The 27,414-nt window shown below is 46.9% G+C and overlaps 1 protein-coding gene across 1 annotated transcript; it reads right to left on the bottom strand.

The window, feature by feature from the left end:
* Positions 1 to 1,695: 1,695 nt before the first annotated feature.
* On the bottom strand, positions 1,696 to 26,536 carry TATDN2 (TatD DNase domain containing 2). Its single transcript, XM_032841485.1, has 8 exons — positions 25,989 to 26,536; positions 25,466 to 25,873; positions 18,391 to 18,900; positions 8,309 to 9,190; positions 6,088 to 6,215; positions 4,433 to 4,616; positions 3,852 to 4,020; positions 1,696 to 3,672 (listed from the first exon to the last, which is right to left on the bottom strand). The coding sequence occupies exons 2-7, from the start codon at positions 25,865 to 25,867 to the stop codon at positions 3,880 to 3,882; spliced, it is 2,247 nt and encodes a 748-aa protein (XP_032697376.1). The 5' UTR covers positions 25,868 to 25,873; positions 25,989 to 26,536; the 3' UTR covers positions 1,696 to 3,672; positions 3,852 to 3,879.
* Between the last annotated feature and the right edge of the window lie 878 nt (positions 26,537 to 27,414).

Here is a 27,414-nt window from a genome sequence, read left to right as displayed (position 1 = left end):
CGTTCCTGCTGTGCAGCGGACACTGGTCTACATACGGACATAGAACATGTACTCTGTGTTGTTTCAGGTAACCATCACAAGCCCACTGAAGAGGGAGGAAAGCGCAGTTCAGAGGAATTAAGTAACTTTCCAAAGTCACACAGCAAATACACTGTGGACTCCTATCCAGAACTACAGTATTTGAGTCCAGGCCTCAGTCACTGCTTCCCTTGCCCTGTGATCCAAGGGGCTTCTTTTCTCATTTTCCTTCCTAATACACTGGGTCAACCTAGAGTGCAGTGACTGAGAGAAAGAAAATTTAGCAAAGGAAACACTTGACAAAACATAGCATTTCAAACATGGTACTACTGTCAGTTTATTATTTTTAAAGTAGTCTCGCCCAGCATGGAGCCCAGTGTGGAGTTTGAACTCACAACCCTGAGATCAAGACTTGAGCTGAGATCAAGAGCCAGACACTTAACCGACTGAGCCACCCAGGGCTCAACTTTCTTAAACCTCCATGCATCATTTAATGATCCACTAACTTAAGTCTCTCTGAAACAGGGTGTATTTACCCCCGGGGGAGTGAGATACTTGCTGTAAAAAAATTCTCCTTATAAGAAACTCTGGTGTTTCACAATAACCCTGGTACACTGTACAGCAGCCTATATATTTATTTGATTATACGCTTATAGCTTTGTACTCAGAAATTCCTGTGACAGTGGGCAAATCGAACAATGGAGACCCATGCCCCAGTACCTTCCTAATCTGAATACACCTGGTCATCACTGACAAACAAGCACTCACTGTGACCTGGGGGGTGGGGGGGCACCAATAAACACCTGCGCCATCCCTGTCAGGGGCACTCTGTTCCATCACCTGTACCTCAGTGGCCCTGTGCTCTGATTTTATACAACTAAGTGACATAAACATCAAAGTGCTGACAATAAACAATTAGTGACTGGTCCCAAGCTTAATACAGAGAGAAAGACAGAAGCACCTAAAAAGCCGAGAGCAGCAGATTTCTAGCCACAAATAAGACCACCACAGAGCGGATGCAATCAACTGTGTATTCACCTGGGAAGGAATGGATGAGACAAAGTGACGGGATTTTGCTGAAAATATACCATCAATGACAGGGTCTCAATGACGCATCGACTCCAGTTTCAGATTTCTTTAGCATTCTTGGAACGCAGCCTTCCTTTTCCCAGTTTACTTTTAACCTGTGCACCACTGTTCATTAATACCTTAGCACAAAATGAGAGGACTGACCACAAGTAGTGACACAGGGCTTCCCCCGAAGTTTGCCCAGAGGCGTCAGAGGAGCTCACGGTCCAAAGTGCCCCCTTCAGTACAATGGATTTAGACACCACCACCCTTGGGGGCTCCATTTTTCCCAGAGCACTGCGGAAGAGGAAAGAAAAGATCCACGCACTCACTTCTGAGTTACCTGGCAATAAAATGGTCAAAGCTCAAGAGCAGCCGAACTCGTAAGAAGGTACCAATGTATTCTTACTATCGCTTTACTTATTTTTTTAGTATTTATTTGACAGAGAGAGGGAGAGAGCATAGGCAGGGGGAGGGGCAGGCAGAGGGAGAGGGAGAGAGAGAAGCAGGCTCCCCACCAAGCAGAGAGCCCGATGTGGGGCTCAATCCCAGGACTCTGGGATCATGACCTGTGCCGAAGGCAGACGCTCAACTGAGTCATCCAAGTGCCCCAATTATTACTACCACTTTAATTTTGCAGAAACACACATGTACACTCGAAAATTTCTCCAGACCTTTGGATTCTCGGGTTACAAGGATTCTCAGGTTACAACAACTTAACTGTTGTCGTCACTCTGAGAAATCTGACCAAACAAGGAGAGCACAGGAGCTGGCTGAAGACCAATCACTTTATTTACAGAAAGAGATGGCCAAAAGGGGCAGGGGGTGGGGGGAGATACAGATGCATTCCGGCAGCACAGCAAACACAATCACATCAGCCAGCCAAAAATCAAATCAAAAACAGTGCCCACCGGCTTTTGCACCCACACCAGTCATGTTTCACTGGCGACACTCAGATAAGACCATCTTAAATCCTAGAGGTGAAAGTATATAGCACCTTGTGCTTTACCTTGGCAGGGAGGCAACACAGGTTTGGGGACATCCACTCCATCCTCCCGGGAACCCTCCAGAGCAGGGCCCGTCCGCTGCCAGCATGGGCAGTACTGACGTACAGGGCTTTTGGTGAAGGGGCTGGACAGGCTGCAGTTCGTTGGGGCGACAGTAAAGCACCCTGAAATACTCAGTCCTCTGATTCCTCCAAGCAGGAGGACAAGCCCCCACTGGCAAACAAGAGGCCCAGACAACCCACGGCTGACCTGTGGAAGGTCGACCGTGAATCAAGGCCTACCTCCCAGGCCAGTGACAGGCGTGACCAGGCCAAACAGAAACACCAGATAGGAAATGTTGAGTCCGTTCCCTTTTTGCTTGCAAGGCCAGATGCACCTTCTGAAAACACCTAGAGAAATCCAGCATTAAGGGGTGGGTTTTACGATTTAAGCCTCTCGCCTCCAGGAAACAGAGAAGGGGCTCAGGGTGTCCTGTCTCACGGTGGGAGATCAGAGTAAAGGATCCTTTTAGACAAAGTGCAGAGCGTCCTCACACGTAAGCCCTGATCATGACAGCCTTCCAGGGCCTGTAACAGATACACCAGCAGGGAACAGAACAGAGCTGAAAACTTGATGACCAGACAGCTCCCAAGTCAAGGGAGAGGCTCTCACTTCCAATACGGAGAAAGGACTCAGACGAGGCAAAGGCAAGGGAGAGCCCCGGGAGGGGAGTGGAAGGCAGACCCAGGCCTGCTTGTTCTGCACAGGCTGGAGACGGGGGCTGAGCAGCCCCGGCAGAGTTTTGAAGAATTAAGTTGGTTTACCTCTCAACCTGGGTGGGCACACAGGGGGCTGTCCCATGGGGTGAAACAGAAGTATTCTTGGTCCAGTGTTCCAGGAGAATGGGGCAAAAATTGAGCAATGGGCAGCAGGGGCCCCTGACAGCAGAGCGGGAGGTCGCACCCACTGCAAACTGGACCAATCTCAGTCAAACACAAGCGAGCTGCGGCCCTGGGGGCTCCAGCAAACAGAAACCCCTTCTCTGGGGTGCTCTCCCTCGAGGCACCCAGCCCCTCCCGATCCCTGTCGGCCAGGACGTCCCCGGATACTGAGCGTCCCCCAACCCCTCTAGGCCACCGGCAGCGGAGCTGGTGAGGCCAACAGCCGAGGTCTTCCGCCCACACCAACACGGAGCAGATGGGCGATAGGACAGCCAAATTGAAGGCTCGTCCTGGGAAGGGATGGGGAGGACTTCGCGGTGGCGGGACTGTAAACCTCTGAGACGGCGCTCCAGCCAACATGCTCCAGAGGAGGTTTCCTACTTGGGAGTTCATATTCAGAACCGAGAACCACCAGGAGCCGAAGGTCAGAAAGCACAGGGATCAGGATTGGCAGATGCGCCACGCCCTCCTTTCGGCCTCTTCCTTCTCCACTGACCACCCTGGGGGTCACTCCTCACTGGCATCCCGCTCTGCTGCACGCCCGCCCTAGCCCCAAGTGGAGCCTTATGAACATCCTGTCCTGCTTTTCTCTGTTCCAGTAGGCTCTCCAGATACCTCCTTGACCTCGGACCCATCTTCTGCCAGGCCACTGGGTCATCCTGGAGGGGTGGGAAGAGAAAAGGAAGAAGGTCCCAAACCAAGTTCACTCGAGACAGATCAGGCTTAATGCTCACTCTATGTTCACATTCTCTACATTAAGAAAATGCAGAGAAACCTATTTTTGTCCTGATTTTTAAAAAACCGATAATGTGATCTTTATGACCTTTTCTAGTCTGACCTTTCTCTCCTGACCGCACTCTCTCTGCTTAAAGATTGTAGAGGCGGCTGGTGTTCTCACGCAGGGTGGCCAAGGTGTGGGAGAGCGGCTGATCTTTGACCCTCGCAATCTCTCGAACCGTATGCAAGGCCAGGCCTGGGTGAGCGTACTGGCAGAGGCTCTTGGGAACCTGGAAGACATCAAGCATTCAGAACATCACTGTGCCTTCTTTGCACAGCCATGACACAGATCCCCCTCCCTGCCCTTCCCCAGCAAGGACCTCTTTGGGGCTGCCCTGTAGAGACCCCTTTACCTGCAGGTGCAGGGAGAGTCCTAGTCATGGGGGGCTCTGGGTGAGCAGGGTCCCACGCTTCCTTGGACTACCCTCTACAGGGTAGGGCTTTGCACTGCCTGGAAGAGAGTGGTTACCCTTCAGCTTCTCAGCCCCCTAGACTTTTGGTTCTGCAGAGCCACAACAAGGAGACATCTATACAGCCAAGGAGACCTGGAAGTCACTGGGGCTCTGGCCCTGCCAACCTTGCAAAGGTGACTGGCCCCCTCCCACCCACCCTCGCCTCAGCTCAGCCTGATCACACCCCTACCTGTCGGGGCAGGAAGTAGGGAGCGTCCGTTTCCACAATGATTCTCTCCAGCGGGATCTGCTTCAGAGCGTCCCGGGCCTCCCAGGCCGAGGAGTAAGTCAGGACGGCAGTGAAGCCCACAGACATGTTGGGGAAGTGCTTCAGCAGGGGCTCGATGACCGGGTAGCTGCCGGTGAAGCAGTGCCTGGGGAGGGGAGGGGAGGGTTTCCAAGTCAGGGCCCTCTACAACAGCCCCCAACTCCCTTCTCAGTGTCTTCTGGGGACAGAGTCCCAGAAACACAAAGACTGCATCCAAGGGAAGGACTTCACAATAGCCAGACAAGACCTGGTTCCAACAAGTAAGACAAGGGAGACTCTTGGTGACTGAAGCTCTCAGCAGTCACCCCGTCAGAGCGCCCACTCCTCCACAGCCGCTTCAAGTGACCCCCACAGAGAAGAGGGAACAATCAGGGACAGGGTACGCTTACAGCACAAGGAAAGAAGCAGAATTAAAGCCTATGGCCCTGCCAAGATCACAATGACAATAGGTAAAAATTATGTTTCTGCAGTCAAATGGACTGGAAGGAAACGAAAAAGGGAAGATATTAGGGAATGGCACTATAGGGCAATCTTCTCTGAATTTGTTAACTATTTATGTTCTTAGTACACAAAATACTGTTAACCAATATGAAAATTCACGGCTTCCTCCAGCCACAACACTTCCATTGAGCCATCTTGGCCCTGGTTTACCTGCCCTGCTGTGAGACTTCCTTCAAAGCCATCCCAAAACAAAGCCATGAGAAACCAACCCACCCACCCAGAAGAGCCAAGGGATTGTACCTCATCTCTGGCCTGTGCTACCACAGTCAAGAGAGGTCGCACTCTCTGCTTGGACACCTAAAAGGCAGCAGTCTGGCCTGATAGCCCACCACCTTCCGCTGTCAACACCTGGTTTGGGTTCTAGACTCTGCTTTTTCACCCATCTTGAAAGAGCCAGCCCAGCCATCACCTCCTAGCCGCTCCCCAGCAAAGCTAAGCTAATGGCCCCTCTTCTGCCTCCCACAGCACCTTATGCCCCCCTCAGCCCTTGGATCCGCTAAAGTCACCAGATGACTTGTCTGCCTCCCACGGCTGCTCCTAGGGGCCCTGAGCCAACACCCGCAACAGGCACACAGTAGATCAAGTTCAGCACACCAAACTTAAGAGCCCCTACATACAATTAAGATTAAAAACATACTGACTTTAATGCGGGGAAAATGAACTTTCAAATTCAAAAAAGCAAAGAATTTCTTTGGGGGCACCCTGGAATGTTCTCTGTATGCTAAGTCACTGAACAACACAGTGGCCTCTCCCCAGATCAAGAGACCTCCTTTCTGAGTGCACAGACTCCATTTGTGCCTGCCACCAGGGATATGAGAGTCACGAAAGTCCCCTTCTTGCTCACCAGTGATCATGGCTATTAGCTCAAACCCTATGAAATTGCCATTTTGTAAGTAAAAAATGGTCAAAATCAGGAATTTCATATGGTTCAATCTAATACTTAAGCTTTAGAGAAGATAGTACATCACAAAGACCTAATACTATCATCTTCTCCTGAGTTTTCCTTTTTCCAACTCATGTCCTACACAGAAAGAAGTGTTCGTTCCATCTGCCCACTGAAGCTCCAGCCTTCTAACCTATGGATCTTGTAGTCTGAGGGCACAAATTTTTTCATGATGTTCAGCAGATCTTCATCAGCTTCTCGGCAGTGGATCACCAAGGGCTTCTTCAGAGATACGGCCAGCTGCAGCTGCCTCTCAAACACCTGGGAGAAGGCAAAGGGACACGTGTCAGAAGCATGTCAGGAGTCTGTTATATCCCCACAACACCCAGGTCAATGGGGAACCTCCCCCCCCCCCGCAGTCTCTAATTCTGTAGACTACGGAATTATAAGAACAGCCCACACTTACGGGGTGCTTACCATAGGAGGTGCTCAGAGCGTTTCAGATGTATTAGTAATGTAACCCTCATAAGCACCCCAAGGTAAATGACTGCTGTTAGCCCACCATGCAGTCAAGAAAAGGAGGCTCCAAGAGAGATCAAGTCATCTGTCACGGGTAAGCTGGAGCCCCACAATTCAAACACAAACCCAGCTGCTCCACATGGCAACCACCATGCCAAGCTTACGTGGGGCTGCAGGGCAGGGTTCAGGAACAGCAAGTTCAAGTTATGTGTTCTTCCCCTCACTGTCCCTACCTCTACCCCCACTCTCAAGAAGTAATCACCTTCCACACATTTTCTAAAGAGTTGTACACACACACACGCACAATACCTTGTCTCAGAAGGTGCTCAAATACTTGAAAGAATGGAAATTACATATTTTCTCCAACTTACTTTCTTTATTCAACCAAAATCAGATATCCTAGGGGAATCTGTTCTAATTACTACCTTCTTTAACTTTCTTTTCTTCCTTTTTCTATTTCTTTATTTCTTCTTAATTTTACTTTTGGGACCCCTGGGTGGCTCAGTCTGTTAAACATCTGCCTTCAGCTCAGGTCATGATCTTAGGGTCCTAGAATTGAGCCCCCGCATCAGGTTCCCTGCTCAGCGGGAAGCCTGCTTCTCCCTTTCTCTTTAACCCACCCTGCTCGTGCTCTCTTTCTCAAATAAAAATAAAATCATTTCAAAAATAAATAAATGAGATCCTTCCGATGTATTTGAACACCTGAAATTGTTTCATATGTAAATTAACTGTTAAGTCTTGCATGCCTATTGGTTGCCACAGACAACTCTATTCAAATTGGAATCTCTGTCTCCCAAAGGTGTATAAAGATCTGGAGTCTTCTGCTTTGTCAGAAGAGTACCATACCTTCTCTGAATTTTCTCTTTGGTCAAGGGAAAATTAAGAAACCTTTGCCTCAGGGCACCTGGGTGGCTCAGTGAGTTAAAGCCTCTGCCTTCGGCTCAGGTCATGATCTCAGGGTCCTGGGATTGAGCCCTACATCGGGCTCTCTGCTCAGTGGGGAGCCTGCTTCCTACGCTCTCTCTCTGTCTCTCTGCCTGCTTGTGATCTCTGTCTGTCAAATAAATAAAGTCTTTAAAAAAAAAAAAAAAAAAAAAACCTTTGCCTCTAGAAGATTCCCTCTCCTTATTCACAATTAACCATAGATGCCAGTAGCAATGGGCGGGGACAGCAGAGGCTGGCCCAGCTAGGCTGGGGACAGCGCCAAAGGGAAAGTCAGCTTGCTAGATTCTGCCCAGGCTGGCATTCACGCACCCACTCACCAGGGCCTGGAGCACAATGGGCACACAGACCCAGCCTATCATGCAGCCCCAGGAAAACTGCACACAATAAATTCTACAATAAAGGCAACCTGGCAGTCTGAGAAGTGACAAGGTGGGAGGGTCTTTCTCCTTCTCCTGCTCCTTCCCAACTCAGAAACTTATACTGAAATGCTGGAACCACCCTTCCCCTGCCAAATGTCCATGCTCAAAAAATACATAGTAAGATGGCAGTAGCTGCCATTTCTGGTGGGATGGGAAATTCTCTTCCTTTCAGTTTTGTATTTTCCAAATATTTTCTAGGGACACACTTAACTTTAAAACCATAATAAAAATACAGTTTAATTAAACAAACGTAAAACTAATTGTTTCCCAAGAAGAAAGGCAAACAAATGTCTTGCCATATATATCATTAGCCATAAGATGTCACAGAGTAACTATGCCCCTCTCCTACCTAATAAAGAGTAAAGAAATAGTTGGTGAAGCATTTGGCAAGTGACATCTTGACGGTCTGGACAAGAGCAATTTTATTTTTAAGGGTTCTAAATTCTCTGGACCCCAAAGCACAGAAACTTATTGTTAGGCTCAGCAACTGAACGAGGAATGAAACCATGTGCAAACTGAGGGCCTCATTACCTTGTGCTGTTCTGGGACAGGCGTGGTGCACTTATAAGAGTAATCCAAGCCCATTTCCCCAAACGCCACAGCCTTGGGGTGCCTCAGTGCTTGCAAAAGATTTCTCTCTTGACTCTCACTATAGTAACGTGCAAAATGAGGATGACAGCCAAAGGCTCCCCAAACCAGATCCTCTTTCAACAGCTCCTCCCACAGGCAATCTGTCAGTGTCCGAGGATCACAGAAGTCAGAGATGCAGCCCTGAAATTCCTTAGGGAAGGAGCTGCTATAAATTTTTCTGAACTTGGTAAAGGACCCTTTGAAAGACAACTTGGAATACAGCATGTCCAGGTGACAGTGGGTATCAATGAAACCCCCCTCTAGGCCTGACTCCCGATGGTTCCTTGGCAGGGAGCTAGACGCATGTCCTCCACAGGAACGAGGGGGTTCCTCCTCCTGGAGTGCTCTTTTCTCCTTCACCTCTTCTTCTGAGCTTCTGGAGAAACTAAATGAACGAGAGTTCTGGGATCTGCCCTCCTCGGTCAGCTCCTGGTCTCTGGAGGTGTTCTGGGAGCTCACTGTGGAGTGAGGGGAATAATCACTCAGGAGGCCGCGGTTACTCCTCCCAACTTGCAGTGGGTCGCCACCGCTGCTGCCCACGGACGGGTAACCAGAAGGCTTGGGGCTGCTGGTCCAATAGCTGGCGTAGTCACACCACGGACTACTGTACAGATGAGGCGGGTACATGACATAGTCCGTGGGGAAGGCAGAAGACTCCGGAACTGTGGAGAGTTTCAGCGAGCTGGGCTCCTCCTGAGAGAATCTGACTGTGGAGACCTCATCCACATCAGACCAGTCACTTCCTGAAGAGGTGTGCTCTATCACCACCTCCCTCTCTTTAGGCTGCAGAAAACAAAACCAATGGGTGAGCCTTCCTGTGTGAAGACGGCCTTTCATACATGGTCATCAGCGCAACATAAACTCTGCCTTGTTTTTCTGGCCACGGTGAAGGCTTTGCATTATCTCCTTATCTTACTCTGTTGCCTGGTTTCCTTGTAATTTCTACAATGTGAACCAGATTGCAACTTGCAACCAAACCAAACCAGATAGCTAAACTTGCAACCAAAATCTTAGAATACCATCCTTAGGGGCACTTGGGTGGCTCAGTCAGTCGAGCACCCAACTCTTGGTTTCGGCTCAGGTCATGATCTCAGGGTCATGGGATCAAGCCCTGTGCCGGGCTCTGCGCTCAGCAGGGAGTCTGCTGGAGAGTCTCTCTCTCTCTGCCTCTCCCCACCACACGCATGCCCTCTTCTCACTCTAAGATAAATGAATAAATCTTAAAAAAGAAAAAAATAAAAGTATCATCCTCAAAGGGGATGCTAAACCTGTACTCCCTTTCTAAATGATCCCTTTGGAGAAAAACTGTTCTCTAGAACACAATGTGTATTGGGGATTTTAGAGAAAAGCAGTGCCCCAACACATCTCATCTCTAACATGTCTCTATTCTAACATTTCAAATGCAAAACCACACAGTCATGGTAGGTTTAAGATATGTCTGCAAATTCTCTTTACATTACTCCACACTGAGAGGTGGGGTTTGTGAGCCCTTCCCTCCCCTTGAACCTGGGCCAATCCAATGAATCGCTTGTAGCCAACAGAACACAGCAGCTGTCAGACGGGCCAAGGGGCTTCCTCCTGGTTCTGTCAGCTTGCTCCTCACAGGGAAGCCAACCACCAGGAAGACACCAGACCTCCCTGACACCCACCATATTCTAGAGAGGTCACCTGTAGGTGCCAGCTTCAACTGCCGGCCACATGAGTGAGCATCTTGCCCGTGCAGCCCTGCCAGGCTTTTGGAGTGTCAGAAGCACCTGGGAGAATACCACCTTGACCCCGAGCAACACCTGCCCTTTCTAGACCTTTCTGAATTCCTCACTCACAAAATTGAGAGCAAAATAAAACATTTAGTTTAAGCCACTGCTGGCAATGATAAATGGATCAACCAGCTATACATTACATTAAATCAATTTAGCCCTGCTAGAACAGAAGTTTTCAAGGTCAGGAATTTTCATTTTCTTCACTCATGTCTCCCAGACACCTACAACAGTGCCTAGCATACTGCGGTCACAAATATTTGATGACTTAATTTGTAGAATAAATGGGGCAATGGCTCCTGAATTTAGTTTCACATCAGAACCAGCTGGGGGCTTTTGAAGGCTACCCCACCCTCTTCTGTGATACTGTGATTCAACAGGTCCTCAAGGACTCAGTATTTAAGTCTCCATGTTGCTTGGATACAAATCAAGTCTGAGAAATACAGTAAAAACATGGATCTCCACTCATGCAAGGAAGACTGTTTAAGGACCCTCGTTTCTTTTGATTAACAAAACCATCTACGCCCACAGAGACCAGATGGCTAGAGCAACAACTTACAAAGCTCTTTTCCTAAAAATATTTGTATATGCAAATACAATTCACATAACGAAAAATTCACTACAAAGAAGCATGATGGATAAACTGATTACCTCTTTAAAATGGGAACGAAATTTTTTGTTTCTACTGTCTGTATTAACCTTCCGTACCACACTACCTACACTCCAAAAGGAAACAAATACTGGTAACAAAAATGTTAATGAATTATAAACCTCCCATATGATACTTTCCAATTTTAGATTTTCTTCCTGCTACCCCTTTCCTAAACAACAAAAATATACAAACAAGAATCTTTCCCAGGATGCAACATAACTTAAACGGCAGCACATTTAAAACTTAATCTGAACTCCTGAAGCTGGGTGATGGGCACCTGGGGGATTTTTTAACACTAGTCTGTTTACTTGGAGTGTGTTTGAAATTTCCGATAAAAAGATTTTAGGGGTGCTTGGTTGTAACTCTTGATTTCCAGGTTGCAAGTTTAAACCTCACGTTGGACAGAGAGCTTACTTTAAACAAAAAAAGTTTTGGGGAGCCTGGGTGGCTCAGTCAGTTAAGCAACCAATTCAATGTCAACTCAGGTCATGATCTCAGGGTCCTGGGATGGAGCCCTGCATCAGGCTAAACACTCAGTTGGGGTGTCTGCTTCTCTCCCTCTTCTACCACCCACCCCCACCCCACATGTGTATGCACTCTCTAAAATAAATAAATCTTTAAAAAAGAGTTTTTTAAAAGTTAATCTCTAAGGGAGAATAATCCTTCAAAAACTATCTTAATTATGGTGGAAATTTCTACCAACCCAGAAAATTAAAAAATGCAGTATTGCCAGGACTTAACAAGATTTTTTCCCTTTTTCCAGTAAGACATACTAGAATCATTACTTTTGTATATGTACAACTCAAAGCTGAAACAATTATCACATACAGTAACATGCAACTACCATTTTTGCAATCCAGCTCTTGAAAATTCTACCGTTTTTTAAAATAACAAGTTGATCTGATTAAAATTACAGAAGGTACCCAAACAGAAAGCAAGGTTTTGTCCCCAAAAATAATCCCCCAGAAAGGAGGCATTTTTTTTTTTTAAAGATTTATTTATTTTAGACAGAGAGAAAGTTGGAGCAGGGGAAAGAAGCAGAGGGAGAGGGGGAGAGAATATCAAGCAGACTCCCTGCTGAGCGCAGAAACTGTGGCTTGATCCTAGGACCTGGAGATCAAGACCTGAGCCAAAAACTGAGAGTCCGATGCTCAACCAACTGAGCCAACCAGGTGCCCAGGAGGCATCATTTTATATTCCCATTCTTACAAAGTCTCCTGTATTAGACGATATAGGTTCTTTCATGTGAGGGCAAATGACCCCAAACAGAATTCAACCAAGCTAATGTTGGATGCTTACAGGAAGATTTCCTACTTCCCCTTTTCCCTTTTCCATGTTTTAAAGAAGGGACAGGGTTAGACAAAGAGATGTACCAGATTTATATCTGGGGGATAAGACCTCACAGTTCCAGTGGACAAACCTTTTTTTTTTTTTTAAGGTTTTATTGATTTGACAGAGAGACACAGCTAGAGAGGGAATACAAGCAGGGGGAGTGGAAGAGGGAGAAGGAGGCTTCCTGCTGAGCAGGAAGCCCAATGTGGGGCTCCATCCCAGGACCCCAGGGATCATGACCTGAGCTGAAGGCAGATGCTTATTAACCTACTGAGCCACCCAGACACCCCATTTTTAACAAATCTTTTAAAGATCACTTTTTGTTTTTTAAATTTCACTTTTAAAAAGCAACACAGGGTGCCTGGGTGGCTCAGTCAGTTAGGTGTCTGCCCTCAGCTTGGGTCCTGATCTCGGGATCCTGGGATCGAGCCCCCGGTCCCGCTCCCTACTCAGTGGGATCTGCTTCTGCCTCTCCCCCTTGACTCTTGCTCGGTGCTTGTGCTCTCTCTTAAATAAATAAAACTTTAAAATATAAATAAAAATTTAAAAATAAAAATAAAAAGCAATACAGTAGGGGCACCTGGGTGGCTCATTCAGTTATGAGTCTACCTTTAGCTCAGGTCATTATCTTGGGGTCCTGGGATCATTGAGCCCTACAGTGGACTCCCAGCCCAGGGGAGTCTGCTTCTCCTTCTCCCTCTACCCTTCCCCACCCCATTCGTGATTTCACTCTCAAATAGAATCTTAAAAATAAAAAAAATTTTTAAATGAAGCAATATGGCTAAGTGGTTATGCATAAGGAGACAGTGAGAAAATACTTGAGAAACTGAAAACTGGTATCTAAGTGGAGGAATAAGGCAACACAGCACCAGGCTAGAAAGCTACTTTTCACTAAATAACTTTTATTTTTCATTTTTGAACAATAAAAGTATTATTTATTCAGAAAGTAACCTGAAAAATAATTGGAATTTGCTTCATGGTAGCAATCCCAAAATACACTTCCAGAAAAAATGAACCACAAACTGCCTGAGTGTAACAGGAACAGCTATTGGCAACTGGGGATAAACTTCCAGAGACAGAATTAAACATGGATTCAAAAAGTGCTACATCTCATCAGCACAATCTTGGCTACAGAAAACTACAAGACAAATGTCCTATTTTTTATGACAAAAAATTGTATCACAATGGGAGGAGACAGAATCTACAGGGACTAAGAGACTTAAGATATTTAGAAATTGCCACATATGGCTCTTATTTGGATACTGTTTTAAACAAATTAAAAATATCATGAAACCAACTGGATTATTTAATCAATGACTGGACCGCTGTTATTACGGATTCTGTGTGTGTGTGTGTATGATCTAATAAAATTGTAATTATGTTTGTTTTTTTCTAAAGATCACTATATCTTAGAGATTCGCAATGAAATATTTATGGATGAAATGATAGAGTAATTGGGATTTGCTTCAAAATAATCTGTGGAGAGGGGAACCTGGCTGGCTCAGTCATAGAACATGTGATTCATCATCTCAGGGTGGTGAGTTCAAGCCCCAGGTCGGGTATGGAGGCTGTTTTTAAAAAAAAAAAAAAAAAAAAAAGTCATAGAGAAAAAAGACAAGATTAGCAGCGAATTCATTGCTGAAGATGAGTGACAGGGTATATAATTTTTTTTTTTTAAGACTTTTTTATTTGATAGAGAGACACCGCAAGAGAGGGAACACAGCAGGGGGAGTGGGAGAGGGAGAAGCAGGCTTCCCACTGAGCAGGGAGCCCGATGTGAGGCTTGATCCCAGGACCCTGGGATCATGAACTGAGCCAAAGGCTCAGGCTTAACGACTAAGCCACCCAGGCACCCCTAGATAATTTTCATAAGTGTTTTAAATTTTCCATAATAAAAAGTTAAAATAAAAATAAGTTAAAATTGCAAATCAGAAGCAAGGGTAAATGACATCCTCTAGTTGCTTCCCAAACCTATCTTCCAGGGGTATTTGTTTAAAAACACCAATTCCCACATCCCATCTCAGACCTGGGTCAGATTCTCTCATTCTTATGATCAAGGAAGTTCAATAAATCACACTACATGACTCAAAAAGGAACTCCAGGGACAACAAAGACCATGTCAAGGACATGTGACGTTTCCACAAAATTATTAATGATATGTGAGAGTGGGGAAAAAAGGCAGAGTGGTGAAAAAATATGAAATTAAAAATGCACATGTAACTAAAAATACATACCATAAAAAGACTTATAATTATGTCATCTAAGTCCTTGAAAGGCTTATATGGTAAAGTTGGCCAAGAAAAGGTTTTTGGATTTTTTTTATCTTTTTTTTTTTTTTTAAAGATTTTATTTATTTATTTGCCAGAGAGAGAGTGCACGAGTGCACAAGTGGGGGTAAATGGCAGGCAGAGGGAGAAGCAGACTCCCTGCTGAGCAAAGAGCCCAATGTGGGACTCGATCCCAGGACCCTGGGATTACAACCTGAGCCAAAGCCAGACACTTAACCAACTGAGACACTCAGGGGTCCCCTGGATTTTCTTTTTGAGAAAATAGGACATTACCTATGTTCATGACTACCTTACACTCTCAGCAACATGGTAAAATTTAAAGTTACATTTACTGAGGTCTTACTGTACACTTAGGAACTGAGCAAAGCATTTCCATGCATCAGTTCAGGGTTCAGCAAACTGGCCCGCAGGCTAAATCCAACGCACAGTCTACTGGTGTAAGCCATGTCTACTGGTGTAAACCAAGTCTCACTGGAACGCAGTCAGGCCCGTTCACTGAAATGCTGTCCCTGGCTGTTTTCACACTACTACAGCAGAGCTGAATAGTTACAACAGAGGCCATACAGCCCACAAAGCCAAAAATATTATCTGACCCTTTACAGAATAAGTTTGCTGATCTCTATTTAACCATAATAAGATTTCAAGAACTGTGACTTTTTACACAGAAGAAACTAGGGCTCAAAGAGGTTAAGTGGCTTTCTCATGATCACAGTTCAGGTGGCCAGGATTTCAACCCAAACTATCTGATCCCAACACCCAGTGCTTACCTACCATATCGTGCTGCCTCCCAATATATACTTAACAAAGACATTTTAAATGTCCAGCCTGGCAAACAGGAGTTTAGGTGTGTAAATTTGGAAGGTTCATCCATACAAGGGGAGTTCTAGGCAGATCATGATCAATATCAGACAGGAAACACACCCATCACAGAGTTAGCAGAAAAAGGTTACAAAACCTATTGTTCTTGGGATTTCCAGTTAAATATAACCCATGTAGTTTTTGTCCTTCCTGTCAAAAAAAAAAAAAACAAAAACAAAAAAACCTTTGAAAACTATAGGAAACGGGGGCAGCTCAGTTAAGCACCCAACTCTTGATTTTGGCTCAAGTTGCAATCTTACGGTCATGACACTGAGCCCCACACCAGGCACGACTTAAGATTCTCTCTCTCCCTCTGCCCTGTCCCTTCACCTGCTGTGTGCATGGTCTCAAAAAAAAAAATGTGTGTGTGTGTGTGTGTGTGTGTGTGTGTGTGTGTGGTGTGTATGAACCAACTTGAAAAAGCAAAAGGCATAAACCTACAAAGAGAAAGCATAAAGAAAAAAACAGAAAAGCGAATTAGATAAAAATCAGCTGCTAGAGATAGAGAGTAGACAGATGAACAGTTACTGGATAAGCAGATCACAGATGGCCAAAAGCTAAGTCTGCAGTGAGAAAAACCCAGAAACATGTTGAGTCATAGTACAAGACCCCCCAAAAGGCTCAGGAATTGGAGGTAGCAGACCTCTGAAAAGAAAGTGAAACTGGAGATGAAAACAGGAGAATGAGCTGGAAACCTGTGAAGTTAGGTCCCGAGATCCCTGCTCCCATCCTCTGCAGATGGGTCTGCCTTTTCCCCATCCAGCAAAAGACTACGGTTCACACTTGATAAAGCTGAGCCAAGGAACTTATGGAATAATCAGGAACAATGGACAATCAAGGTTGAGGGATCATCGCATGTTGGACAGTGAGAACCCAGGTACTTCTCTCAACCTGACTCTCAGAACAGCACCAGCCAGATGGTGCCTCCTAGGTGGGGGAGTTGAGCATTTTGACCAGGGACACTGAGCAGCCTCTGACAATGAAGCCGCCGATCCAGTTGAGGCCCCCACAAAACTACCCAGTGTCATCACCCTCTGTTGAAGCCAGCAGTGGATAAGCCCATCCACACACTTAGAACTTCCAATCATCTTTTGAAAGTTCCATCTTTAAATATGAATGGACAACCAACACATCCCAGGAAAGCCCTACCATAAGACAGAAACCAAAATACTTAGTAAAAAAAAAAAAAAAAAAAAAGACAAAAATCAGAAGGAAACTCAGAGAAAAAGTAGTGCAGAAAGTAGAAGAAAACTTCAAAACAAACCTGTAACATTCTCAAAGAGACCAGAGAAGGCACAATAACCTCAAAACAAGAACAGGATACTCTTTAAAAAGGAATACTCAAAACATCAGTGTTCTTAGAAATTAAGTATGTCAAAAATGAAAAAAAAGGGGGGGGGCACCTGGGTGTCTCAGTCATTAAGCATCTGCCTTCGGCTGGGGTCATGATCCCAGTGTCCCGGGATTGAGCCCCACAACTGGCTCCCTGCTCAGTGGGAGGCCTGCTTCTCCCTCTCCCACCCCCCCAGATTGTGTTCCCTGTCTCGCTGTGTTTCTCTCTGTCAAAAAAATAAAATCTTTAAAAAAAGAAAAAAATAGTATGTATTATTATATACACTCACCTTAACTACTCACAAACCAAAAATAAAAGGAAACAGGAAAAATGGGAATACTAAGGAAACAATTAAGAGAAGTACACCTCCAAGAAGAAAAATGGGACGACTTATTTTGACAACCCTGAGGAGAATTTTATGGCACCAGCAGTTTGGGGATGAATCAGTGATAGGTACAGGGAAAACTAAAGGAGAAAACATGGCAATGCTGATCTCCAAGGAAGATAAACTTTGTACAAGAGGAAATGTGCTCAGAGTTCATACCATGTTCTGCTATGAACGTGGGGATAATAAACCTTCAACAGATTTAGCCAAAAACTATAGGACAACAACATGGGGAGCTGCTAGAAACAGAGGTGACAGGTTCATGGGTATGGTGCTGCCAAAGTTAGCGTGGAAAACTAAATTCTCCTCTTCTAAGTAGGCAGTCCACAGAGGTCTGCAACTAGAAAATCAATACACAGTGCAAGATTATTTAGAAATATGGAGGTAAGTGCTGGAAGAAAGAGCTAACGAGATTCAAGGAGCTGCCACGAAGGAGATGTAAATAAAGATAAGCAGAGATGGGTACAACAGCCTTTTTGCCCAGGCATAAACTATGTTTAAAATTGCTAGTTTCCCTCCAATACCATTCTTTCCTTCAAGAGCACTACAAGTGACTTGGGGATAAGTCTTCCACATGAAAGTTTATGTTCCAGACTCCCTTGCAGCTAGGTGTTGGCCAGGTTTCTAGATTCCCATCAGTAGCTAAAAGCAAAAGTGATGTGGACTTCTGAGTCAAGCTCTTAAATGGGAGGGAGCATACTTTCCTCTTCTCTTTTCCCCTTTCTACTGCTTGGAATGCCAAGGTAATGTCCTCAGGGTCCCATCAGAGCAGCCACTCAGACCACAGATGGAGACTGGGTTGACGTAGCAGGGCAGCAAGACAGATGGCACCAGGGTCCCTCCTCCTTAAGCCAAACTTCTATTGTCTTTAAGTCACTGTTATTTTGGCCTTTGTTAGGGCAGGCAAATGCATATCCTAACAACATATAAATTCTAAGTTTAAAAAAAGGGAAAAAAAAAAAAGAGAGAGATAGCACTGAATTGAGATTTCTTAGTAACTCTGAAAGGTATTTTAGAAAAGAAGCATCAGGGCATCTGGGTGGCTCAGTTGGTTAAGTGACAGCCTTTGGCTCAGATCATAATCCTGGAGTCCCAGGACTGAGTCCCACATCAGACTCCCTGCTCAGTGGGGAGTGTGCTTCTCCCTCTGACCCTCCCCCCTCTTGTGCTCACTCTCCCTCTCATTCTCTCTCACTCTCAAAATCTTTGGGGGAAAAAAAAAGAGAGAGAAGAAAAGAACCATCAGTTTGTCCCGGAGTCCTTGGTAAGTGAAGTGCTGCTTTTAATGAGTAACACTCAGGATCAAATGAGAAAGACAACAAATACATATCATCAACAGAACTAAAAAACCCCCATGCTTGGTATAAGCTCAGCTCACCTTCTGGCTTTCTAAATTAGAGTCGGAGTCATCCAAAAACTCAAGGGCTGGAGAGTGCTTGTCAAGGACTGTCCTTCGGGCACCAGCTGTCTCCTCGCTGGGCTTCTCCTGAGGGTCTATCACCACTCTCCTGTCACAGAAGCTGCTCCTCTCCAGCTCAGCCTTTTCGTCCTCTGCTCTCACCTCCGGGGCTGACTCTTTCCCTTTCGGAGGAGGAGACACGGTGACACTCCTGACTGGCTCTTCTCCACGGCTGGGACGCTCTCCTTTGGGACGCTCTCCTTTGCTCGGCACTGGCCTCGTGGCAGCCTCTCCCTTCCTTTTTGGCATCGACTTTCCCAGGATGCCCTGGATAGCCTTCAGGTAGATCACTGTAGAGCCCTGGTCTCGAAATCGATCCCTCTTCCTTTTCTGCACCTTGTTTGGTTCCTCATTTGTATCATTCTGACCCTCTGCTTCAGCTGCAAATTCAGAGTTCGTGGAGTTACGAGAACTATCTTTTGAATCAACCTGGAAGGGGGGGGGGGGGGGGGAAATCACAGTTCGTGAAATGGTGACCCAGAAGGTACTATGTATAGGAATCAATCAGTGGCGGCTATACCAATCACAGGGAAGATGACAGTAGCTAAGGTGCCCGAGTCTCAATTTTCTAACGTGGTGGGCATTTTTTTAAAATGTCTATAGGGAGGGGCGCCTGGGTGGCTCAGTGGGTTAAAGCCTCTGCCTTCGGCTCAGGTCATGATCCCAGGGTCCTGCGATTGAGCCCCGCATCGGGTTCTCTGCTCGGCGGGGAGCCTGCTTCCTCCTCTCTCTCTGCCTGCCTCTCTGCCTACTTCTGATCTCTGTCTTCCAAAAAAAAAAAAAAAAAAATGTCTATAGGGATTATCTGGGAAAGATGATAAGCCTTTTTTAATACCTTTCCATATGACGAAATTCTAATAAACGTTAAAAACAAGCTTGAAGGCTCCCTGGGCATATCCTACAGGATACAGTCACAACTTCCCAGCCTGCTTCTCTCACTACTGCCAACCACCTGCCATCCTTGGGCATGGCCATCGTACTGTCACAGGCAAACCTAACTTCCTTTGCTTGTGACACCCTCGCCTCAGTCTCATTTTACACTTGATAAAACTCCTACTCATCCTCGAAGGCCCCAAATCCCTTCTTTGACATCTCCACCTCTGCCTGTGCGACCAGTTACCCCTGTCCTTGCCCTCCCACCCCCGCCCCAGGCCGGGCAGAGGACTACATGGGAAGACAAAGTCGACAACAAACAGAGGAGCCCCTGCGCCTTCTGCAGGGTCACAGCTCCTCACTTCAAACCAACTGCTGCTGCTTGCAAGTACAGACCCAGAGTCGTGGATTCCAGTTTTCCATATAAAACACGAGATCTCAAATTGAATTGTTTTCGATCTCAACAGCAGTTTTTGTGGCGCACTTGCTTAGCATCCATGTGAGCTTAGCATCCAACGAAACATACAAAAACACCTGCTTACTAGACTTCCTACTCTAGGTGACGAGGGAAAGGAAAACCAGAAGAAAGGCAATATATGTATGTTAGAGAGTGAGAAGTGCCAGAGAGGGAAAGAACACAGGAAAAGGCAGTAAAAGTGCGGAAGCGGAAGTGGGTCACTCAAGTCTCCAGTTCAAGGTAGAAGTGTGGGCTGGAGGCATATATTTTTAATGTGAAATCTCCAAAATACTGAATACTTTTGAGGACCTAGCAGGCCACGTTCAGCTTATGGACCATCAGTTTGCCAACCCTGGTAATGAAGGCCAGGACTGTAACTGTGGGGAGAGAAGGGTTAGAATTAGAACAACATATCTTGTGTTTCTTTTTTTTTTTTTTTTTTTTAAAGACTTTATTTATTTGACAGAGAGAAAGAGAGAGAGAGAGAGGAAGGGAGGGAAAAGCAGACTCCCCACTGAGCAGGAACCCAGATGCAGCACTCCATCCCAGGATCCTGGGATCATGACCTGAGCCAAAGGCAGACGCTTAACAAACTGAGCCACCCAGGTGCCCCCATACCTTATGTTTTCATGTGGTCTTACAATTCCCAGAGCTGCCATGGCTGTCATCCCTCCCATACAGAGAAGGAAGCTGCCACATGGAGCGTTTAAGTGGGAGAAACGGGGCAAGCGCAAGCTCCCCCTAATATCCTGGAAGCCAAGGGGGAATAGAGAAAATACGAAAATTGAGCAACAGTAGCAAAGGCTGTGCTGTCAAAGACCACAAGGACCTGAACTGGATCCAGGTCACTCAAGATTTTCAGAAGTGGAGAGGAGGCTATAAAGGCAAAGATGAGGCCTTCAGTTCAAGAGCAGAGACGAACCACCTGGCTTCAAACAGGAGAGATTTCATTTTTCGTGGCACTACTGCTTAGTGAATTATGCATCTCTGAAGGCAGGAGGGAAAGATTCAGTGGAGATGCTGTTCCTGCCCTCACCACTGACAGCCTACACCGTTTCAACGGTTCGTACCCAGCTCCCTTCCTACTCCCTCCATCCTCTCTCCACAGTGTGCGAGAGGAGTTCTAAAATCTGCCAACATCATACCTCTGCTTAAAACCCTTTAGTGCTGGGTTGCCTGGGTGGCTCAGTGGATCAAGCTTCTGCCTTTGGCTCAGGTCATGATCTCAGGGTCCTGGGATCGAGCCCCGCATCAGGCTCTCTGCTCAGCGAGGAGCCTGCTTCCGCCTCTATCTCTGCCTGCCTCTCTGCCTACTTGTGTTTCTCTGTCAAATAAATAAATAAGTAAATCTTAAAAATAAAAAATAAATAAAAAAAATAAAAACCCTTCAGTGCTTCTCCATTTGCCCACAGGAAACATCCCCAACATCTGAGCCTAACATCAGAAGCTGTTCACAGGCTGGACCCCAAGCTTCTTCTCCAGAATCATCTCCCACCTTTATCCATACACCCAGGTGCCCAGGAATGAAAAAGGGTGCTGGAGAAAAGGGAAGTGAGGACCTTCAGGAATCAGTCGTATCCCAACCACTTCAGACCAGCATTTCCTAACATATTTTGGACACACATTGTTCTGTTGCCTGAAATGTCCTCTCCTCCTCCTCCTCATCTGTCAGGAGAATTGTAAAGGCACCTCTTCTGTGAGGACTTTCTCAACATTAGTCATTCATTCCTCTGACCCTTGGTATTTAAATGCACCTGTTACAACAGTGCACACAGTGCTCAGTGATGAAGGACTATTCAGTGACTCAACCACTGCCTTCCTCTTTGCAACTACAACCCCTAGCACGGACTTCCACCCAAGCACCAGACATCTGCTGGGTGAAGACGCAGGAACCAGGATCACAGAGGAAAGCTGTCATGCAAGAGCCAAGATATACAATGGCTTCTTGTGTCTGGGCTGTGCCACCCTGCAGAGACTCCTCAAGGGAAGGATCTTGCCCTCTTTGTCTCTCCATCGCTCAGCTAACACTGGGCTAGGACAGAGCAGAGACTCAGAGAGCTGCAGAGGTAAGAATGCAGGCTTTGAAGTCCCATTGATCTGGGATAGCACAGCTTGGCCACGTACCAGCTGGATGGCCTTGGTCAAGTTACTTAACATTTCTGAGTCTCCTTTCCCTGCACCTACATATACTAGGTGCTCAAATATTTGTTAACCAATATGTAAATATTTGTTAACTGACACGTAAAGATAATATTGCCTATTTCACAAGACTCTCGAGATTATGTGAGAGCTTAAGGGTCAAACACTGAGAATCCTATTTGATCAAAGTCTATCACATCATGAATTCTCCAGTTTTCCCTTCCAGTCTTTCTTCCCTGAAGTAAAGCAGAAATGAAGGTCATACTAAAGACTAATAATGTAAGGTAGGTGAAGGTGCTCACAACAAATTTAATCTTTCTCTACAGAAGAAACGAAGATCATCAACTACCACGAGAACCTAAGAAAACCTTTCAAACAATTGTCCTAGAGGAAATAAGGAAAAAACAGTAAGAGGCTGGCCAGCAGCAATCTCTAGGGAATCCAAATTGCTCAGTGTAGCTATGGTCTGAATGGGTCCCCCCAAGTTCGTATGTTGAAATCTAACCCCAAGAGGATGGTATTAGGCCCTTTGAGAAGTGATTAGGTCATGAATGTGAAGCCCTCATGAACATGATTAGTGCTCTATCTAAAAGTCCCCACGAGAGCTCCCCTGCCCGCCCTCTGCCATGTGAGGACAGAAAGAGAAATCTACAAACCAGAAAAGAGTCCTCACTTGACCATACTGGCCCACTGATCCCAGACTTCCACCCTTCAAAACTATAAGAAATACATTTCGAAAGTATATAATATATAGTATATAATATATAATATTATATATAATAAGTATGTATTATAATATACATTATATGTATAATATATATTATATTAATATAAGTATGTAATATATAAGTATATAATATACATTTATAAGGTTATACCCATATAAGCTATATGGCGTCGTTACCAAAGCCAGAACATTCCCCTCTGAATATTCTGCGACCTAGCTGAGACCTCTGCACTAAAGCTGGAGAGCAGAAAGATAATGAGGGACCCACAAACAAAGCCAAGCATTTACCCTTCAAAATTTAAAGAGCAAATGCTGAAGAACAGGTGGATAGGTGGGTAAAAAGTAGGAATGAGGGGACCTTAGAAGGACCAAGGGGGAGAACATGCTGTTTTTGTGAGTGCCACTGGGCTGTGCTTGCTGACAAGACTTGGGACTTACTAGAAAAACGAGTTGGACATAACTCAGAGTATGAGGAAAAGATGTACAGACTGAGAGAAAAGATAAGAAAGGCATTTTGTAATTCATCAAGATGAACCAAGTACTGTACCTTGTCTTCAAACTAACAAACATCATAGGCAGAGCCCTTCGCAGTGCTAGAGAAGGACAGTTAGGATTAATGATATCAACATCCCCATATTCTACTCAACATCTGTGATCTTTCAAAAATGCACACCTGCCTTCCCTGTGTACAGAACTCTACATAACTCTCTAATGGTTTAGAATAAAATCCAAATTCCCTTAGCTACTGAAGCCTTGTTGCAATCGGCCCCTTACCTAGCTCTCCCGTCTCCATTCTGGGCTCTCATGGTGCACACAACACATCATGAGGCCGTCTTGGGACTTCTCAAGCCCTCCCACCAGGATGTGTGCTCCTTAAAAGCCATCTCAGGGTTCCAAAACCCAACAGAGTCCTTGGCACCCAGCAACCCTCTAGAGCTTACTAACTAAAAAGCAAGGCACTAACCCCACAACTTCTGAGGCAGGACCGGACTACTCACTGCTCCATGATTAACCATTAAATTGATTTTGGCAAAAAACACCCCTCAGGCCTAATAAATAAGATAAAGATGGGTCCATGACAGAATTAGACCCACCTGGATTAAAGGCTATACCTTCAAATCTTGGTTCCTGGTCTGCAGGTCAGCCTGAGCCTGGGATGCAGCACACCTGAAAGGCTAGGCAGATTCCTGCCCTTCCCGAAAGGCTTCATTCTACCTCTATTTGTCACTGAAGTCAACTGTAATCAATTGAGATTATTTCATGCTTTGCCCTAAATCAAGTGAAAAACTGTATCAAGGATTAACTACAAGATTAAATTATATGGCAAAGTCCTCTATTTACTTGATTTATCTTTGAGTCATATTCGAGATGTATTTTTATGCTAAAGACAAAGATTTTGAAATCACTGTATAAAAAAAAAAAAAATCCAGGGGTGCCTGGGTGGCTCAGTGGTTTAAGCGTCTGCCTTTAGCTCGGGTCATGATCCCGGGGTCCAGGGATCCCACGCTGAGCTCCCTGCTCAGCAGGGAGTCTGCTTCTCCCTCTGCCCCTCCCCATGCTCATACACTCTCTCTCTCAAGTTTATAAATAAAATCTTTAAAAAAAAAAAAATCCATGTGCCATACTAAGAGTTCTGTGAGGTCCACAGTGAAAACACCTGGAGCACTTCATCTAAGAGTTCCCCAGGATAAACAGCCAACAACAGCCTAGTTTCTCAGCTGCACATAATCTAACCACTCAGTAGAAGTTTCGAAACACTTTCCTTAGGGCCTTTTTTCACTGCTTTTGTAAGATCACTTTATCTGAAGGCAGACCATCTCACCCAGCTAAGGCTTTTCCTTCACTCTTCCACATATAGAACTCCTCACCTCTTAAGGCCCAGAGCTCCAAATCCAGAATGCAAACTAATTAGGCCGTGATCTCTGTTTTGTTACTGGAGAATCCCACGCAACTAGGACACTCGGGGGATGATCCAGGCCCTCAATGAATATTTGCTCAAAACCTGACTGAAAGAGTGGATGAAGCGCACACGTGCGCTAGCAACGTTAGCTAGTACTCACTCTCTCACCAGAGAAACTGCCGACTGAGAGATGAATTGCATTTGCTTCTCTTTCTCACAGGTTGAACTTCCCTCACTGGAAAAATGTCATCCCTTAAGTTCATATAAAATGAAACAGTGGACGTAATGTACCTGCTCTGAGAAACCCTCCTGCATGTTCCCAATGGGGAACTAAATGTTTGAGCTGAGCTCCAAAACACACTCTACCCTACCCACCAAGCAAAACCCCAAGGTGCCAGGAACCGTTAACTTTGGGAAAAAGCTGCACCAAGAACCAAATTCTCATTCTCAATTCTGTGACTCAGAGAAGTTCAAAGTACAAGGGCACAATGCCTTAAATTCACAACTGAAGCAAATAGGTCTGTGTCTCCTGAGGACCCCCACCTTCTACTGCAGTGAACCTCCAACCTGGCTGCCCCTTACAGTTCTACAGGAGGATTTACAAATCTGGAGACCCAGACCATCCCCCAACCCCATTAAATCGAAATGAGAAGCAGGCACAAGCGTTTTTAAAGGCTTCCAAATAGTTTTCAAGTGCTGCCAAGTATGAAAATTACCTCTCCACGGCACTGTAGCCCACCCCCCTGACCAAGCCCTTGGTCTCCCGGGTTTGCATAAGCAGACCTGTGGGAAGACCCCAAAGATCTTGAAGGACATGACCCTTTTTAGTCTCCTTCCCCCAACAGCTCAAGCCACGTGGAAGGAGCTTCACCGATTCCAAGGCGTCGCAGCCACCTACCTTAAGGCTGCAGGCCTCCTCCTCTAGAGAAGCCATTTCTTCTGGAGAGGGGCTGACAGGGCGAAGAGGGGATCCCCCTAACGAAAGGAATCCCCGTGTGCTCCGAATCAGGCAGCCTTTGACGGCAGCCCCGCCCACACCTGGATCAGAGGAATGAGAAGAGGAGGTATTTCTGCGGCAGGATGAGCCCCAGGGCAACCGCGGCGTGCAGGCCACATCGTCCTCCTTCTGGACTTTCAGGCGCTTGGGGCTGCTGGTCCCTCCTGAACGCGACGCAGAGGTAGGAGCTGGCCGACTGGAGGGGGCCACATCACTGGGCTCCCGGAGGCAGCTGCGCTTGCGGGGACACCCTTCCGAAGTGCTGCTCCAGTGGTACTTGACCTTGCGCCGCTCCGACGCCATGGGCACCTGCAAGGCAAAGAGGGGGCCTGGATTCCAATACCAGCCCTCTTCAGACTCCCGCCACCCTGGGTCCCCTGGGGGGAGGGCAAGCCAGAAGGTCAGAGTCAGGGGCCTCACTGACCTTTCCCCCTTTTTTCCACTGCCCATCACAGTTCTCAGGGTTTCGGAGATGCCAACGCGCTTCGCCTTAGTCAAAACGATCCGAGATTTACTAAGGGCGTCGGTTTGGTTTCCAAACCCAAAACGTGCTTCCGCGATCACCAAGCGCTACAGTTTGCACAGCGCTACTAGGGAGATGTCAAAGCGCTTCCGGGATTACAAAGCGCTTCGATTTAGTTTGCAGTACGGAGCCCTTTGGGGATGTCAAAGCGCTTCAAAAGATTACAAGGCGCCTTAGAGTCCACACAGGGCGACCGGACCCGCAACCTTTGGCGGGCGCTTGGCCCAGAGGCCCGGAATGCCGAGGGCGGGCCGCAGAGCAGGGCCGGACCCGGCGCGCAGCCCGCCCCGCTCCCGCGGCCCCGCGGACCAGCCCGGGGCCCGAGGGGCCGAGGCGCCCCTCAGGAGCCCGCGGTGCCGCGCTCGGCCGCCACGGGACACCCTCCGGCTCGCCCGGCTGCCCCTTCCGTCCCCGCCGCCGCAGCCCAGACGTCGACCCCGCCGCCCCCACGGCCCGAAAGTCCCGCCTCGGCAGCCTCCTGGTCTCCCGCCCCAGTCCTGCAGCCCCAGGCGGCCGCCGCCCGAGCTCCTGCCACACCGGCCTCGGCGGCGCCCGCCTCCCGGAACGAGCCCTGCGGCCCGCAGCCGGGCGTGCGGCGGGGGCGGGCCTTGCGCAGAACGGAGGGCGCCCATTGCTCGAATCTGCAGGAGGCGGGACCCCGAGCAAGACGGAGCTCGCCTGTTGGCCAGGAGGCTTGGAGGCATTGGTCGGAAGCAAGGCGGGGCGGAGCCACTCACGTGGGCCAGAAGAGCGCGAAGCTAGGCAGGGCCGCGGTTACCCCCCGCCAGCCTTCGGTGGGATTAGGGGCGTTCGCGGACCTCCATCTCTCAGTGCGGTTCCCCGCTGCTCAGCGCTTCGCCGCTTAGCCGGACGGTTTAGGTCCCGATCCCCTCCTCGAACCCGCACCAACATCGTGACCCCATTTGCAGAGCAGGAAACTGTGGATCAGAGAGACCAAGTGACACACCCAGAAAGTGGCCGAGTCGGAAGTTAGGAGCCATAGGCAAAAAAAAAGGCTACACAAAAATGTAAAATGTAAAATTTTTGCCGGGCAAAAATATCAAAGTTAAAAGACAAGGTACAAACTTAATAAAATATTCGCAACACATGACAAAGGGCTGATATCCTTACTATGAAAAAACTTTTTAAAACGTTTTATTAATACTTATTAATTTAACAGAGAGAGCGAGCGCGCGCGCGGGTGGGGAGGTGGGGAAAGGGGCAACAAAGGGAAAGGGCGAAGGAGAGTCCCCGCTGAGAAGGAAGCCTGATGCTGGACTTGATCCCAGCATCCGGGATCCTGACCTAAGCCAAAGGCATCCTCAAC

This window comes from Lontra canadensis, unplaced genomic scaffold (genome assembly GCF_010015895.1).
Source record: "Lontra canadensis isolate GAN:19392208 unplaced genomic scaffold, GSC_riverotter_1.0 scaffold124, whole genome shotgun sequence".
NCBI classification, from domain to species: domain Eukaryota; kingdom Metazoa; phylum Chordata; class Mammalia; order Carnivora; family Mustelidae; genus Lontra; species Lontra canadensis.
This window is presented reverse-complemented; position numbering and strand designations above follow the sequence as displayed.

What these genes read in the sequence shown, in the direction of transcription:
- TATDN2 (XM_032841485.1), bottom strand. Translation starts at nt 25,867, where the DNA reads ATGGCGTCGGAGCGGCGCAAGGTCAAGTACCACTGGAGCAGCACTTCG. An exon ending in AGGAGGCCTGCAGCCTTAAG is followed by an intron (nt 18,901 to 25,465) that starts GTAGGTGGCTGC and finishes CCCCCCTTCCAG; the next exon opens with GTTGATTCAAAAGATAGTTC. An exon ending in TCAGACTACAAGATCCATAG is followed by an intron (nt 4,617 to 6,087) that starts GTTAGAAGGCTG and finishes TCCCCTCCCCAG; the next exon opens with GCACTGCTTCACCGGCAGCT.